Source organism: Muscardinus avellanarius, assembly GCF_963383645.1.
Source record: "Muscardinus avellanarius genome assembly, chromosome: 11".
Taxonomy (NCBI): domain Eukaryota; kingdom Metazoa; phylum Chordata; class Mammalia; order Rodentia; family Gliridae; genus Muscardinus; species Muscardinus avellanarius.
In genome coordinates, this window is record NC_137797.1 from 66,399,595 (window position 1) to 66,417,849 (window position 18,255).

Here is an 18,255-nt window from a genome sequence, read left to right on the forward strand (position 1 = left end):
CGTGGGAAAGGAAGACTCTGAGGATGGGAGGCACCAGCAGGAGCAGACACTTGCCTACCTGTAGGCGGAACCAGTCTAGTCTTAATCCAGAAAATTCAAATTTCTCTTCATTATCAACTGCAACACAAACAGAAAGGGGTGTAGAAGGAAACAACAAAACTGCGTTAGACATTAGATCTGACTCATATAAAAGTAGGTCCTCTTCAAAGCCATCTTGTCCTATTCCTGGGCTAAAAGATCCGTATTAAGTGTGCATGTGTGTCCCGATCGCTCTGAACTTCATTATGACATGACGCTACATTGTGCCAATAAAAGTATATTTTAAAAAAGATCAATATTTCTAGAAAAACAGATATTGACCCTCCTACACACCCTGCCTCCCTCCCCTCCCTCAGTTACCTTGTTTGAGATTCAAAGAAGACAGGGTACTGACAAATGAGGACATGATGACGGACTCCTCCTCCGGACACACAGACAGGTTCTACGAGAGTGGGGAAGAGTTGCTGTCACTGGGCCCAGGTCCCACCAGGGCAGAGACCAGGACCAAGGGCCCAGTCAGTGCACAAAGGGACAAAGAATCACCAAGAGCAAAAACAGGGGGAAAGCCAGGCTAGAGCTGAAGGGAACTTCTGGAACTCCTGCCAGGTTAGCATCCAGTTTCTCTTTATTGTTCTCTCCTATTTCTTTGTGATTTCACTTGGGTAGGGGAGGGAATACTGTGAGATTAGTTGAGGATGAGACCAGGCTTTTTGACACCCAATCAACAGAGCATGAAACTCAGCCTGCATGACTGCAAGAGGAAACGAACCAGGGTTCACGCTGAGTTTTCCAAATTAGAACCCATTAAGCACACCTGAATAATGTCACTGAGCACAAGAGCATCGAATCTGGCCAGATACTGGAGGTGATATTGCTGTATCACTTTGATGTGTCTTCGGACCAGAGTCCTAATCTCCTCCAACAAGAAAAGCAGCTCTGCGATGCTCCTGTGAAGTTGAGGGCAAGCACTGAGAGACAGACGCACGGGACTAGAAAGAGCAATGGAGACACACGATAGAAGCAGGGCAGACACTAAGCGTGCTCCTGGGCATCTGGCACCCCCTGTTCCCTTTCCCAGTCCATCTAAGGGCGAGGCTCTTAACCATGTCAAGCACTAACGAGTCAGCATAGTCCTCAGGCGTCTTGGTCTTGGTGACGTTTTCTGTGTGGCGAACAAGCCAGGTGACTTCATCACGAATGAAAGACAGGGCCATGAAAGCAAAAAGGGCCTAAGGAGAGGACAGGGATCGTTAGAGCGTTTGGATCTTAAAGCACCAAGAAACCACCATGACAATCTGCATACATACACAACTGTGTAGCCATACCAACAGAGTCCAGTAATAAATACAGAGACCACAGAAACCTCAAATATGTGACTCAGAATCAGACATGTACGATAGACAGTGGTTCACAGCCAGTGTCCCTCCCTCCCTATCAAATTAAATTTTAGAAATATTTACTGGGCATTTGCATGGCTTGAAATTTAAAAAGCGAGCTCTGCTATTAATTAGTTCATACTCATAAGGAAGATAAAACAAGCGTACAAATAGCTATAATACATGCCATACCCTGATAGTGCTTAAAAAAATAAAACCTAAAAAATAGTTTGGGGCCAGGCGTGGTGGCGCACGCTTGTAATCCCTGCACTTGGGAGGCGGAGACAGGAGGATCGCGCAGGTTCGAACCCAGCCTCGCTGGCTTAAGAGACCCTGTTTCCAAATAAAATACATAAAAATAGGTCTGGGAGTATAGCCCTGAGGTAGAAGGGTTTCTAGGAACCCCAGTACCACAAAAAAAAAAAAGTTTGGGGGTACTCTAAGTGGATTCACAGAATCAGCATATACACATACAAATGGGTCACAGAAAACTGAGAAATACAAAATCTCCAGGATGCTGTCACCCCCACAGCACTGGTCATCAGTCCCTCCCAACACCGCCCTCTTGCCTTAGGCCCCAGCAGTCCTGGCTCATCGGCTAACACGGTCTCCAGCTCCTTCACAGCCATCCGCAGGAACTGCCGCCGTTGACAGTGAAACTGGCCACTGATGGAGGAAAGTGGAAACTAGAGAATGTTGCCTCTCCCACCCTCACCAACCTCCACGGGCAGCGCAGAAGAGGGCTGTGTTGAGGAAGGGGTGCCAGGCAGGAAGAATGTCCAATGTCGTGTTGGACTTAGAAAGAAAATACAAGAACCCGTGGGGCAGCAGCCAGCTCCTGGGTTGAGGCAATGTCTGGTGACTTAGGTGAGAAGGAAAGTTGTCAGGGAGCCCATCCTCCCCTTACCTGTTTGCAATCGCATGTTCCTTGCTCTCCTTGATGTCTGCCACTCGCTTGCCGTACCTGAGGATGGACACAAGTGTGGCAGGGTTGGCTACACCACCAGGTGGGAGCCTTGCTCACTCCCCATCCTCAGATTCCAGCCCTCAGGCAAGCACAGGTAGTCCTCACTGGCAGAACCTTTCCAGGCCCCTGGCCTGTTAATAAAAGACTCAACACTGGGCGTAGTGGCACGCACCTGTAAACCCAGGAGCTGGGAGGCTAAGACAGAAGGAGCGCAGGTTCGAACCCAGCTTCAGCAACTTAGTGAGACAGCCAACAACCTAGTCAGACCCTGTTTCAAAACAAAAAATAGGACTGGGAATATAGCTCAGAGGTAGAAGAGCCCTGGGTTCGATCCCCAATACCAGAAAAAAAAAAATCATAGTGCTTAGAGGTCATTCCGTTCTACCTCTTTATTTTTGAGATAAAGACAATAAAAGGGGAAAAAAATGGCTCGCCTAAGATCTCACATGGCCTAAGGGCAAAGGTGGGGCTGGACGTGTCTCACTCCGCGCTGGCACCTACACACTTTCAGGACAAGGCACTGTTTGGGGTCTGAGCCGTCTGAAGGAGGCAGAACACAAACACCGCGTGAGCGCAGCCCAATCAAGTCACCTGAGAGGCACTGCGGCCCCACTCCCACCCACTCGCTCTTGGAATTTAACTTCACCCACCATCTCTTTGTGACCTTTATCTCTCCCTCTCCATTGGCTTATTCTCCTCTCCCTACAAATAAGTTCAAAGCCTTATTCTAAAGAGACCCCGCTTGACGCTGACAGCCCACCGAGCCTCACCCTTCTTCCCACACCACCAAACTCCTTCAAAGACTCGCCCTTTTACTTCCTCGCCTCCACTGACCCTTGAATTCCCACAAGGCCTCCAACACTTAACGAACTGCTCTCTGTAAGGTCAGTGTGAACTTCTGAATCACCAAATTAAATTGCCTTTTCATTGTTTGGGATCTGCAATATTTGACCATATTTCTTTTTCCCTGCTAGTGACCTGCACTCAGAATCTCAGCATTACACAGGCTTTCTCTCTCTGGGTTCCTTACATCTGTCTTCTCTCATCCTGCAGCCCTGTTGCCACCACCTTGGTGGGACTTCATAACCTCTCATTTCCCTTCTCCAAACTAATTCTGCATTGGACTTAGCAAAAAATCAAAAATAAATGGAAAATGATCTTAATTAAATCAGGATTAAACTCCGCAGCATTCCTGAAGGATAATTATTTCAATCCTTACGTTACTACAAAAGGAAAGAGACAGGCAAGATTAAGAGTCAAAAATAGCTTGAATTGTTTACTAATTCCAGCTTTTATTAACTGAGGGACATTGAAACTGAACCTCCCATTTTCTTGTGTACAAAAATAAATTAATGCTTGTACTTGAGTTCTCACGAAAACCAAATTAGACCACTTATGTCAAAGAACTCTCTAAACATATCATACATATCGGTTGGTGTCTTTAGTGATGGGGAACTGAACAACCTTAAAACATCCTTTCCAGTTCTTAGAAGTGGTAATTATTAGATTTTTTCATATATTTATATCCAAATCCATCTCCTTAGTGAGACCCTGTTTTAAGTACTGAGGATTGAACCAAGGGGTGCTTTACCACTGAGCTATATCTCTAGCCCTTTATTTTCAGAGAGGATCTCACTGAGTTGCCCAGGATAGCCTGGAACTTACTATCTTTCTGCCTCAGTCTCAGCTGAAATTGCAGTCATGTGTCACCACACTCAGCTGTTGGTGCATTTTAATCATACAGAATAAAGGATTTCATGATGGCATATTTATTCATGTATATGACATATTTTAATCATACTTGCCACCGTTCCCTTCCCAACCCCCTTCCTGTTCTCGCATAGTCTCTCTTCTACTTTGATGTCATTTTCCCTCTACAATCCACATACAAGAGAAAACGTGGGGGTATAGTTTAGAGGTGCAGTGCCCTGGGGTCAATCCTCAGTATCAAAATTTTTGAGATGTGCATAACCTTTATCTTTGCAATTTAGCATCTAAAAATTTGTCATAGAGAAATATGCACATAGGGTAATCCCAGCATTCAGGAGGCTGAGACTGGAGGATCATGGTTCGCGGACAGGCTCAGCTACTTAGTGAGGTCCGCTGCAACTTAGTGAGACCCTGTTTCAAAATAAAGAATAAAAAATAGGGCAGGGGATGTAGCTCAGAGGTAAAATGCCCCTGGGTTCCATCTCCAAACCCGCAAAAAAAAAAAAAAAAAAAAAAATATATATATATATATATATATATATGTATATAGGTTCACAAAGATCTATGTCTAAATACTCATTATAGCATACATTTGTTTATAATGTGTGTGTGTGTGTGTGTGTGTGTGTGTGTTAGTTGCTAGGGATTGAACTCAGGGGCATTCTACCTCTGAGGTACACTTCCAGCCCTATTTTATTTTATGTGTGTGTGTGTGTGTGTGTGTGTGTGTGTGTGTGTGTGTGTAGTACTAGAGATTGAACTCAGGGGCATTCTACCTCCAAGCCACATCCCCAGCCCTATTTTATTCTTTATTTTGAAACAGGGTCTCACAAAGTTGCAGAAGGCCTCACAAGTTGCTGAGGCTGACTGCGAACCTGTGCTCCTCCTGTTTCAGCCCCCCAAGTACTGGAATTACAAGTGTGCACCAGTATGCCTGGCTTTTATTCTTAATCTTCAAACAGGGTCTCAATAAATTGCTGAGGTTGGCCGCAAACCTGTGATCCTCCTGTCTCAGCCTCCCAAGAACTGGGATTGCAGGCATGCGCCACTGCATCCAGCTTTATTATTTATTTATTTACTTATTTATTTATTTATTTAGTGGTACTGGGGATTTAACTCAAGGCCTCGTGCATATTAAGAAGTGCTATGCCATTGAGCTATATCCCCAGCCCTTTTTATTTTTATTTCGAGACAGGATCTCACTAAATTGCCCAGGCTGGCCTCAAACTTGCAATCCTCCTGCCTCTCCTGAGTAGCTGTGATTACAAGCATATGTCACTATACATAGTTTATAATAATTTTTAAAAATTTTTAAATTTCAAATGTCCATCAATAGGAGATTGGGTAACTAAATTATATTACAATCACATCATAGAATATTATTCAACTAGAAACAGTAAGTCTCTATAAGTATATTCAATATTCAAAGATATCCAAGCGCCGGACGTGGTGGCGCACACTTGTAATCCCAGCGCTTGGGAGGCTGAGACAAGAGGATCACACAGGTTCAAAGCCAGCCTCTGCTACTTAGTGAGGCTCTCAGCAATTTAGTGAGACCCTGTTTTCAAATAAAGTAAAAAATAGGTCTGGGAGTATAGCCCAGAGGTAGAAAAGCCCCTGGATTCCACCCCCATACCACCAAAAATAAATAAATAAATAAATAAATAAATAAATAAAACAAAGATATCCAAGCTGGGCACAATGGTGCAGGACTGGAATCACAGAATTTGGAAGGCTAGTACAGGAGGATCCCAGGTTCAAGGCCAGCCTCAACAACCTGGCAAAACCCTCAGCAACTTAGTGATGCCCTGTTTTTTTGTTTTTGTTTTTGTTTTTTGGTGGTACTGGGGGTAGAACCCAGAGGCTTTCTACCTCCAGGCTATACTCCCAGACCTATTTTATATTTTATTTGGAAACAGGGTCTCACTAAGTTGCTAAGAGCCTTAGTAAGTAGCTGAGGCTGGCTTTGAACCTGCGTGATTCTCCTGTCTCAGCCTCCCAAGCGTGGGATTACAAGCATGCACCGCCACGCCCAGCTGCGATTCCCTGTTTTAAAGTAAAAAAAATTAAAAGGGCAGGGGATGTAGCTTGGAGGTAGACTGTCCTTGGGTTCAAACTTTAGTCCTAAAATAAAAAAGCAATGAATTTACATTCTACATTGTGTCTGTAGTTTGCTTTCTTTTTTTTAAATGTATTTTTTATTTGGAGGGCACTGAGGATTGAACCCAGGGCCAGTCTACCTCTGAGATACACCCCCATGTTTTTTCTTGTATGTGGATTCTAGAGGGGAAATGACATAAAAATAGAAGAGAGACCACTAGTTGCAAAGGGTCTCACTAAATTGCTGAAGCTGACCTCAAACCTGCGATCCCCCTGGCTCAGCCTCCTAACTACTGCTGGGATTACAGGTATGCAGCACCACACCTGACTGAGGCCATTCTGTGTGTGTGTGTGTGTGTGTGTGTGTGTGTGTGTGTGTGACTGGCGATCGAACCAAAAGACATTCTATTTTCAATCTATACTCCCAGCCTGATTCTATTTCTTATTTGGAAACAGGGTCTTGCTAGGTTGCGGAGTCTCACTATTTGCTGAGGCTGTCCTCGAATCTGAGATCCCTCTGTCTTAGCCTCCCAAGTACTGGGATTACAAATTTGTGTCACCATACCCGGCTTGAGAACAATCTTTTTTAAAAGTTGCTTAGAGAGTTGGAATTGTTGGCACATGCTCGTAATCCCAGTACTTGGGAGTCTGAGACAGAAAGATCCCAGGTTCAAGAACAACCTCAGAAAATAGTAAGACTCTCATCAACCTAGCAAGACACTATTTCAAAATACAAATAGGGCTGGGGGTGTATCTTTGAGGTAGAATGCCTCTGAGTTCAACCCCTAGTACCAAAAAAAAGAGATACTTATATAAGTTTAGAAATAAATGCACATATTTATATGTTTATACACACATACACACAAGCATCTGAACATCAAACTACTCTGGGAGTTGAGACCATAGCCAACTCCCACTTCGTATTTCCACATTTCTAAATGTTCTATTTGTCACCAGAAACAACAATATAAATAATTTACCCCACTTTTTTTTTTTTTTTTTTTTTTTTTTTTTTTTTTTTGGTGGTGGTACTGGGGTTTCTGAAAGCACTTCTACCTCCAGGCTTCACTCCCAGACCTATTTTTTATATTTTTTAAATTTGGAAACAGGGTCTCTTAAGCCAGCGAGGCTGGCTCCAAACCAGCGCGGTCCTCCTGTCTCCGCCTCCCAAATGCAGGGATTACAAGCGTGCGCCACCACACCCGGCTTAACCCCACTCTTAATCTCACACTTTCTCCTCATTATACTTCTCTTCTTCCCTTCCAGGTTAAACTACTTAACAGAGTTGTTAACTAAATTCTTTATCTTCAAGCCAAGCGTGGTGGCACATGCTTGTAATCCTAGCATTTGGGAGGCTGAGACAGGAGGATCGTGATTCACAGACAGCTTTAGCTACTTAGGTCTAGGACCACAAGCAAAACCCCAATACATCTATCACTGTCTTACAGACACTTCAGATTCATGCCCTCTGCAATTCAGTGAGACCCTGTTTCAAAATAAAGAATAAAAAATAGTGCTAGGGGTGTAGCTCGAGGGAGAATGCCCCTGGGTTCTACCCCCAGTACCGCAAATAAAATAAAATAAAATCCTTTATCTTCCATTGCTCCTAAACTCAACTCAGCCTTCAACCTTATCACTCAACTGAAGTTGTTCACAAGAAGGGCACAGGTACGGTGCCTGGAATCCCAGTACCTGGGATCCCAGTACCTGGGAGTACACTCAGTAATCCTCAGTATGGAAACAGGAGGTTCACAGGTTCACCACCAGCCTCAGCAACTTAGAAAGACCCTCAGAAACTTAGAGAAAGCCTGTTTCAAAATGAAAAAAAAATAAATAAAAAAAAAGAAGAAGGGCCAGGGATATAGCTCAAAGGTAGAATGCCTCAGGATTCAATCCCCAGTGCCACAAGAAAAAAAATTATCTTTATAGCCAAATTCAATGAACACTTTTGATCCTCATCTTGAGCTCTTAACACCATCCAACATAAGTAACCGGTCCTTTGTTCTTGGAATGCATTCTTCCTTTGGCTTCTGTTTCCCTTTTTCTTCTGAGTGTCGCTCACTGACTTCTCTGCCTAGGCCTGGCCCTTGAATATCAATGTACACCGAGGTTTGCCCCCTACTCTTTTTTTTTTTCTTTTATGGAACAACCGGTGCCGTTTTATCTTTTGCACTTTGTCCCCTACTCTCTCACTGTAGATCTCCTTTATCAGTGCACCTGCTGCTGCAGCTGTGATTACATGTCACCAGTCTGCATCTGAGTCCAGACCTCAGTCCTCAGGCCTAGGACCACAAGCAAAAGGCCCAACACATCTATCACTGTCCTAAGAGACTTCAAATTCAACCCATTCAAAACTGAATTCACTCCAAGTGCAGTGACATATACCTATAATCTCAGCTACTCGAGACACTAAGGGTTTCTCAGCGAAACCCTATCTCAAAATAAAATTTTAAAATGTTGGGGCTGTAACGCATTTCTGGGTTCAATTCTCAATGGGAGTTGGGGGTAGGCAGAAAGAAAAAGAAAAAAAGGCAGGTGTGGTGGTATATGCCGATAATCCCAGTACTTGAGAGGTTGAGACAGGTGGATTGCAGTTTTGAAGACAGCCTCAGCAACATAGTGAAACTTTCAGCAACCTAAAGAGACCTTGTTTCAAAAAATAAATAAAAAGGGCTGGGGAGCCAGGCATGGTGGTGTAAATTTATAATCCAAGTACTTGGGAGGCTAAGAGAGGAGAATCATAGAAAGAAAGGAAGGAAGAGAGGAAAGAGAAAGGGGGAGGAGAGAGAGAGAGAGAGAGAGAGAGAGAGAGAGAGAGAGAGAGAGAGAGAGCGCAAAAGTAAATCTGAATTCACAAGGACTAGGGATATAGCTCAGTAGTAGAATGCTTGCCTAGAATGGCCATGGTCTTGGGGAACATCTCCAGCGTGTCCCCCCAAAAAATTGACAAAAAAGAGTTACAACCTTTCCTCCACAAATTTATTTTGGTTCCCATGTCCTCTGTCTTAAAAAGAATCCCAGATATCCATGCCAGAAGCCTAACGTCATCCTCAGCTCCTCCTAATGTACTTAGTTAATCCTGCCTCTACCTTGTCCATCTAATCACTTTACTTCTCTGCAGCAAAGTGACTTTTTTTTTTTTAATGCAAACATGACCAAGTCACTTCCCTACTTGATTTCACCCAGTGGCTCTATATCCTCTTAGGACAGACTCAGACTTTATGGCAGAACATACAAGGTCCCAACTTACCTCCCCAAACCATCTGCCGACGTCCCCACATTTGTCACCATCTCTCTAGACCCTGAACCACTGCTTAGCACTGGCCGTGCTCTCTTGCCCCAACTCTTGATCATTTTTCTGTCTATAATCCCTTTCTCTGCCTTAAGACACCCTCCTGTCTTTCCACCCAACACACACACACACACACACACACACACACACACACACACATACACACCTTCAACTGTTCAATTCCTAGGTCTTTCTCTCTGCAGGTTTTTCCAGATCCCACAAGGCCAGTTTAGGTGTCCTTCTAGGTGACTCCACAGCACTTTGTATTTCCACACGATAATGCCTTACTCCCTCACAACAGTCTGCTTCTTTTCCTTCAATTTGTAAACTCCTTGAGAGCAGAGACTCTGGTTTACTTGTGTTAACAAGTACATAATTCTTACAATGTACCACACTTTCTACTTGCTTTGCAAAAAGTAATTTCATTTTTTCATAACCTATAGACAGGGAAGTACTACTATTACCTACATTTTACAGATGGGAGGTTGATCCAAGGGCATGAAGTTAGGTGACTTATCCAGGTCTCACAGCTAGTAAATGTTAAGAGCCAAATTCAAACCCAAGCAGTCTAGTTTCAGAGTTCGTGCTCTTAACCTATGTTATATTTGTGTCCCTAAAGCTCAGTAAACCACCTAGCAACTAGTAGATATTCAATAAATATTTCTTCAATCGTTAGAATTAACCCTTACCAACATACTCCAGGACCACTGACAGGGACTGAAAAAGGAAGTTGGGAGGGGCTACGAATCCCAAAAGATCAGCTTGGCTGTCACGCCTCTCACCCTTTCAAACTGCTAAACAGGTCCTCGGTGACCTTGTGCACCTGGAGCACATCGTCCCGGATGAGGGTGATATACAGAGAGCCCTGCAGACACAGCTTCCACAGCTTCTGGCACTGGCTGTTGGAGTTGAGGCACCCATGACAAAGAAGAAACCCAACTGTAGATGGGCAGAGAGTGCAGAGGATGCTTTTAGAACTCACTCTCCATGTAACGTCCATTCTGCCAAATCCCTCTAGACTTACTTATAATCCAGCGCTCCATCACTTCCACGGACAGATACTCGCAGGCCATCTGTGAGAAAGGAGGAGAGGCAGAGATAGTCAAGCACTTATTTAACTTAGTCTTCCTCTAAAGAAGAACAGTCCCTCTAGAAGCTAAATATCAAAACCAGCTTGTGAGGCTGAGAGTGTAGCTCAGGGACAGAGAGCATGCACAAGGCCTCTTGTTCAATCCCCAGCACCAACTTTTATTTTACCAGGCTGGATTGGGCTCTTTGATAAACCAAGAACTGGGAAACCTGCCACTAAAGAGGGGAGGCACTGGGAATGAACTGAGGGGGAAAGGACCAAAGAGGAGCTTGAGCTGGATTCGGGACAAACAAAACGTTTGACCTAATTTCTACTCAACAGTTCAGAGACTCCCCTTGATTGCCGTGGTACTGGGGATTGAACCCAGGGCATTCTATCCAGAGCTACACTCCAAGCCTAATTTTATATTACTTTATTATTTTTTGAAACTGTCTCACTAAATTGCCAAAGCTGGCCTTGAACCTGCAAACCTCCTGTCTCAGACTCCCAAGTACTGAGATTAGGGGCATATGCCACTGCGCCAAGCTCAGGACACTCCGAGACTTTTACCAGCAGGAGAACAGAACTCCACCCTTCTCATGCGCCCTTCCTCCTTTGATTATTTAACCACACAAATCACTCTCTTGGCCCTTATCACTAATCTTAAACCATCAGTTGTGTTTGTTATGACAACATGGTGCACCTTCCCTACTAGACTGTAAGTACTTTGAGGAAAGGGCTTTTGGCCCACAGTAGTTGAACAAAAACATTTATAAATTCACTGATTCCTGCCGGGCGTGGTGGCGCACGCTTGTCATCCCGGAGCTTGGGAGGTGGAGACAGGAGGATCACGCAGGTTCTAAGCCAGCCTTGCTGGCTTAATAGACCCTGTTTCCAAATAAAAAAAAAATATAAAATAGGTCTGAGAGTGTAGCCCAGAGGTAGAAGGGTTCCATCCCCAGGACCACCAAAAAAAAAAAAAAAAAATCCATTGATTCCTAAGCTCCAATTCCTACTGATGCCTAATGAACCAATTTTGTCCATTCGTGGGTTCTGTGAAAATTTACTAAATTCTTTCTATAAGCAGGCACACATTAATTATGGTCCAAACAGAAAATCCAACCTAACCATGTTTTTAAGTATAAGAAGTGATCAACCCGGAGGCATATCCTAGAAGAGGGATAACATGACCTTAGAGCTGATATTTCCTGAAAGAAGCACCTTCTGTAGAGATGACATTGGCAGAGACCACCATGCCTAGAAGGAAAAGGGAACTCACTGTGTCTGAGTTAGCAGGATTAATCATGGCAGGGGGGCTGCTGACAAGACTCAGAAGCTGGGCACTGCGCCACTGCTCTGCCCCCTGGTTCCTCCGAACAAAGAGGAAGTGCAAAGAAAGGAGGGCTCCGCTCACAGCCTGTGGGAAAAGGCAAGTAAATCCTTAATGTTGAAGATGGGGACAAATATCCATGCCCAAGGAGTTCCCCATGCTCTCGGGGACCCTGCCTTCGTGTGAGGCCCAAACTCTTCTGTCAGTTTCTTCAGAGGGTGGTCGTACTCCAAGATCATCTGGCCCAGACGAGGAAAGCTGGGGTCACTGGAAAAAAGTACAGGGGAAAGGATGTACAGACCTTAACCATGATATAAATGTACATGTTTGCGTATAAGATACAGAAATATGCACAGGCTGGCATTCCCCACCACCCCAAAAGACAGACATATAAAACTGTGAATTACATACACAGACACACCATTGCAGACTCAGGTGTACTAAGCTTTGGTACACCTGATAGATAAAACCATACAACTTGAGGTAGGTCCTTTGAAGCACCCAAAATAGAGGTACATACAGGATAAGTATAATATGAATTTGTATCAACTAGCCAAGCAATATGTCCATACCCAAATCTGTATACAACCCAAAGGGATATATACATATTCAAAGCTAAAGGGTAAGGCATATACCCAGGTATCCACCCAAACATGTGGGAATGCACATCACGCATAGAACAATGTGCCATATCCCACTCCAGTCCTGCTAGTATTCATTTTTCAGCCCTTAAATACTTATATTTGTACTAATGAAGGAGGGCAGAATTGCAGATAATCCAAAGTTCATTTATATTTGGCTTCAAATGTATTATCATACATTACTTACCTCTAATGGCTTAACCTTACTAGTATTGGTCCTACCAATGCTAAAGAGAATTGCCTTTGCTTTTTGTAATAACCTGAAAAGCAGAGTGGAAGCCAATCCAGGATTAAGAATAGATCACAGATAATGCAAACTGGATACTCCGCTAGTAGATATTCGAGAGTTAACTTACATAAAAGTGTACCTTGTCTTCCCTGGGCCATGGTAGGGTCTCATATGAGAAGTCACGGCATCTGTTTCCTTTGGTTCCACCCCTCACCTCCCTTAACTCACCTGTGCCCATGCAGCATCTCGTGGGCACAGTTGTACATGCCAACAAGTAGTCGACGATCCTCAATCCGCGACAGGAGTAAAATAACTGAGGTGTACGTCACGATCAGGTCCAGGTAACTCCGAGTGAAGTCAAAGTTGAGATTCTACAAGGAAAATACATAGGAACCCAAGAACAGCCTGGCCAACTACTCTAGATCCCCCTGTTTCCCCAGCCACTCCAGACTGTGCTAAATAGACCCCCAATGGGGCTATTTTGAAGTAGGAACTTGACAGGATTGAAAATCCAGAAGAAAATTGAAACAAAAGTCAGGTACTAAATAAGAGCGCCGGGAGTGGTGGCGCGTGTTTGTAATCCCCACACTTGGGAGGCGGAGACAGGAGGATCGCCGGGCGTGGTGGCGCAGGCTTGTTTCAAAATAAAAATATAAAATAGGTCTGGGAGTGTAGCCCAGAAGTAGAAGGGTTTCCAGGAGCCCCAGTACCACCAAATAAATAAATAAGAGCACAAGATACACAGAAACTGGGGGGAAAGTATTTTTGAGGGTTGGAGGAAATTAAATAAAAAGAGTTTTGTGTGTATATGTATATATATATACACATATATATACACACATATATATATACATATATACACATATATATACATATATATACACATATATATACATATATATAATATTATTAAGAATTGAATGCAGGGAATTGAATGTACCTCTACACCCCCAGCCCTTCCTTAGTTTATTTTGTTTTATTTTTTGTAGTACTAGGAATTGAACCCAGGGGCATTCTACCTCCAAGATACACCCCCAGCCCTATTTCTTATTCTTTTTTTTTTTTTTTTTTTTTTTTTGGTGGTACTGGAGTTCCTGGAAACCCTTCTACCTCTGGGCTACACTCCCAGACACCTATATTTTTTATATTTTTATTTGGAAACAGGGTCTCTTAAGCCAGGGAGACTGGCTTCAAAACTGCACAATTCTCCTGTCTCCGCCTCCCAAACACGGGGATTACAAGCATGCGCCACCACGCCCGTCTTATTCTATATTTTGAAACAGTCTCACTAAGTTGCAGAGGGCCTCACTAAGTAGCTGAGGCTGGCAGCAAACTTGCAATCCTCCTGTCTCCACTTTCTTGCACTAGGGTTACAAATGTGCACCACCATGCCTGACTAGTTTATTTTTTATTTTTGAAACATGATCTCCCAAAATTGCTGAGAATGAGACCTTCTTCCGCAGCCTCCCAAATACTGGGATTACAGGTATGCACCGTCACACCCAGTGTAATTCTTATATTAATTAAATCACATTGCTGATGTGTGGTTTTATTTTATTTTTGTGGCACTGGGGATTGAACTCAGAGGCATTCTGCCCTTGAGCTACATCCCCACTCCAATTTTATTTCTTTTTTGGAAACTGGGTCTCCCTAGGTTGATGAGAGTCTCACTACTTGCTGAGGCTATGCTCAAACCTGCCAGCCTCCTCCTAAGAACAGGGATTATAGGCTTGAGTCACCATGCCCAACTGCTGGTGTGTTTAACATACAACTACATTTTTTGTAACTACATTTTAACTTCACCATTGTGTGTGTGTGTGTGTGTGTGTGTGTGTGTGTGTGTGTGTGATACTAAAGTTGAACCCAAAGGCATTCTACCTCTGAGCCACACCCCCAGTCCCATTTTATTTTTTATTTTGAAATAGATCACTCTAAATTGCTGATGACTTAAACCTACAATCCTCCAGTCTCAGCCTCCCAAGTACTGGGATTACAGATGCACTCCACCATGCCCAGCTAACTTTTTACAAGAGAATTATGGTCTTGGAAAGAAACAAATGAAATGTCCATTTTTCCAGCCCCATTCCCTAAACTAGACCTGGCCTTTTTTTTTTTTTTTTTTTTTTTTTTGGTGGTCCTGGGGTTCCTGGGAGCCCTTCTACCTCCGGGCTACACTCCCAGACCTATTTTATATTTTTGAAACAGGGTCTCTTACGCCAGCGCGGCTGGCCTCGAACCTGCGCGATCCTCCTGTCTCCGCCTCCCAAGCGCGGGGATTACAAGCGTGCGCCACCACGCCCGGCTAGACCTGGCCTTTTTTAAAAAAAAAAAATCTATTCTATAGTAGAAGAAAATTGCAAAGGATCTTACGATATCAAAATGGCACTGGCAGGCATCAATTGTGTTGAGAAGTTCATACACATGGTCCTGGGGGGGAAATCAAAGATGAGAGTGAGTAAAGAAAGAGAAGTGACACGTACTACCAGAATTTGAGGGAGCAGACTGCTGCCTCAGAGGTCCCTAAGAGCCCTCAGGTAAAGAAAGGGAGGTATTGTTTCAAAGAGGGAGGTTTCTCTCTATCGGCCATCAGTAGCCCCTTTCAGGATACCTGGCCAAACGCCCATGTGTCACCGGCACAAGTCTCTATTATGTCCACTGTCATTTTTTTGTTGTTTTTTTGTTGGTGGTGGTTTTTTGTTTTGTTTTGTTTTGTTTTTGTTTTGTTTTGTTTTTGTGGTACTGAAGATGGAACCCAGGGGCATTCTACCTCCAAGCTACACCCCCAGCCCTATCTTTTTTTTTTTTTTTTGAAACAAGGTCTCACTAAGTTGCAGAGGGCCTCACAAGTAGCTGAGGTTGTCCAAGAACCTGCGATTGTCCTATCTCATCCTCCCAAGTACTGATATCACAAACATGCACTACCACGCCCGACCCCACTGTCTCTGACCTCGTCATCCCTGTGCCCCATTCTCCCACAGGATAAAATGGAACAACTTTGAGAAAAAAAAAATGTTTGGCAGGTTTTTGTTTTGTTTTGTTTTGTTTTGTTTTGGTGGTACTGGGGTTCCTGGAAACCCTTCTACATCCAGGCTGCACTCCCAGACCTATTTTATATTTTTATCTGGAAACAGGGTCTCTTAAGCCAGCGAGGGTGGCTTCGAACCTGTGCAATCCTCCTGTCTCCGCCTCCCAAGTGCAGGGATTACACATGTGCACCACCACACCCGGCTTGTTTGGCAGCTTTTTATAAAATTAAGGACTTTTTTTTCATCTTCTTCTTTAGAATAGTACGAGGGATTGAATCCAGGACCTTGCACATACTAAGCATTACTGGGCTGCATCCCCAGCCTAAACATTTTCTTTAAACTTTGTGTATGTGTGTATGTGCATGTGCGTGTGTGCGTGTGTGCGTGAGAGAGAGAGAGAGAGAGAGAGAGAGAGAGAGAGAGAGAGAGAGAGAGAGAGAGAGAGAGAGAGAGATTGGAGAGTTATACTGTATACTATACTGGGGATAGAACCCAGGGACCTTCTATCTCCAAGCTACATCCCCAACCTATTTTATTTTTTATTTGGAAAGAGGGTCTCACTAAGTTGCTGAGAGCCTCACTAAACTGGTGAGGCTGCCTTAAACCTGAGATCCTCCTTTCTTGGCCTCCAAAGTATTACAAGTGTGTGCCACCACACCTGGCTCAAATAAACTCTTTTTTTCTTTTTTGTGGCACTGGAGATTGAACCCAGGATCATTCTACCTCTGGGCTACACCCCCAGCCCTATTTTAGTCTTTATTTTGAAACATGGCTTCACTAAGTTGCTGAGGCTGGCCACAAACCTGCAATCCTCCTGTCTCAGCCTCCCAAGTACTGGGATTACAAGCGCGCGCCACCACACCTGGCTAAACATACACTTTTATAAAAAAAAAAAAACCTAGAAGAAAGATGTTTGAAGGTTCTCAACACAGAGAAGTGATAATTTTTTAGGAGTAGGAAATGTTCACTTTTCTGATTTGATTACTATATATTGTATATATCTACTGAATTTCACACTGTACTCTATAAATATGTACAATTATTATGTCAATTTAAAAAGAGAAAAAATTTAAGACTCAAAAAATTAAACATACTCAACACATATTCAAAAGTTCACTGTGTCGCCACAGAGATTTGTACTTGAATGTTTATAGCAACTTATACATAATGGCCCAAAACTGGAAACAACCCAAATGTCCATCAACAGGTAAATTGATAAACAAATTGTATCCATGGAGTGGAAATGTTCTCAGCAAAATGAGTAATGAATCACTGATACATGCAACAACATAAATAAATTGCAAAGAACATTATGCCCCATGAAAAAAGCCAGAAACAAAAGATACATGCCAATCAGATTCCACTTATTTGAAAAAACTTTCTAGAAAAGAAAAATCTATTCTAGAAATCAGAGTAGTGGTTATGTGGGGCCAGGAGTAAAAGGCAGGGATTGACTGGAGGAAAAGAGGCCCAGGGAATCTTTGGGGTGATAAAATTTTTCTATGTTTTGATTATGGTAGCGATACACAGGTGTAGACTTATCAGCACTTGCTACTATGTGTAGGAAAAAATGTTTTCCATGTGTCTCCCCAAAAGGCTGTGTTTAAATCTACAAATGGAGAAACTAAGTAGTTAAGAAACTTACCATCCCAGTACTTGGGAGTTTGAGAGAGAAGGATCACAGGTTCGAGGCCAGCCTCAGCTACTTAGGCCCTCTGCAACTCAGTGAGACCCTATTTCAAAATAAAGAATAAAAAAATAGGGCTGAGGGTATAGCTTGGAGGTAGACTGCCCCTGGGTTCCATCCCCAGTACCACAAAAGAAAAGAACTTACTCAAGATCCTTAAGTACCAGAATTTGAGCCCAGACCCCATGACAGTCCTGTATGCTACGTGACCTTCGCACCTGTCTAGGTCTATGCTGCCTCATCTGCTAGGAATGCAACCCCAGTGCCTACAGAATATAACTCAGGTTTGCTTTTATTCATTCATAAAGTTAATGTCAATACATAGGTTTAGTAACTCTTAAAAACAAGAATCAGAAGAGAATGGAATTCCTGTTACTTTACTATATGCTAAATACTGAGCTAGGCATTTTTCATACACCTCTTATTTAATTCCCATAAACACCATGTGCAGTAAATCTTTTTTCCTCCTTTTATAGATAAGGAAACAGATCTGAGGAGTTATGTGTTTAGCCTGATGGCACATGTCTATAATCCCAACTACTTTGTAGGTTCAGCCAGGGATGATTGTAAGTTTGAGGCCAGCCTAACCAACTCAGCAAGACCCTGTCACAAAATAAAGTTTTAAGAAGGACTGCGGCTGTAGCTCAGAGGCAGAGTCTTGCCTAGCACGCATGAGGTCCCGGATTCAATCTCTAGTACCATCACCAAGAAAAAAAAAAGCGTTAGCTTAAGTCACTCGGTGGCAGCTGAGATGTGAAACCTGCTGCCTGGTTGAATGTCTACTTACTT

At 43.3% G+C, this 18,255-nt stretch overlaps 1 protein-coding gene across 1 annotated transcript in view; it reads right to left on the reverse strand.

The window, feature by feature from the left end:
* NCKAP1L (NCK associated protein 1 like) overlaps nucleotides 1-18,255 on the reverse strand; it is a gene marked incomplete at both ends in the record, with an annotated part of 61,336 nt that overhangs the window by 36,849 nt on the left and 6,232 nt on the right. Inside the window, 12 exons of the mRNA XM_080705539.1 lie at nucleotides 59-117; nucleotides 400-481; nucleotides 854-986; nucleotides 1,159-1,268; nucleotides 1,985-2,081; nucleotides 2,323-2,379; nucleotides 10,267-10,423; nucleotides 10,509-10,557; nucleotides 11,833-11,970; nucleotides 12,060-12,150; nucleotides 12,982-13,124; nucleotides 15,124-15,180. Of these exons, the coding sequence (XP_080561665.1) occupies nucleotides 59-117; nucleotides 400-481; nucleotides 854-986; nucleotides 1,159-1,268; nucleotides 1,985-2,081; nucleotides 2,323-2,379; nucleotides 10,267-10,423; nucleotides 10,509-10,557; nucleotides 11,833-11,970; nucleotides 12,060-12,150; nucleotides 12,982-13,124; nucleotides 15,124-15,180 (1,173 nt within the window). The remainder of the gene's footprint in view (nucleotides 1-58; nucleotides 118-399; nucleotides 482-853; nucleotides 987-1,158; nucleotides 1,269-1,984; nucleotides 2,082-2,322; nucleotides 2,380-10,266; nucleotides 10,424-10,508; nucleotides 10,558-11,832; nucleotides 11,971-12,059; nucleotides 12,151-12,981; nucleotides 13,125-15,123; nucleotides 15,181-18,255) is intronic.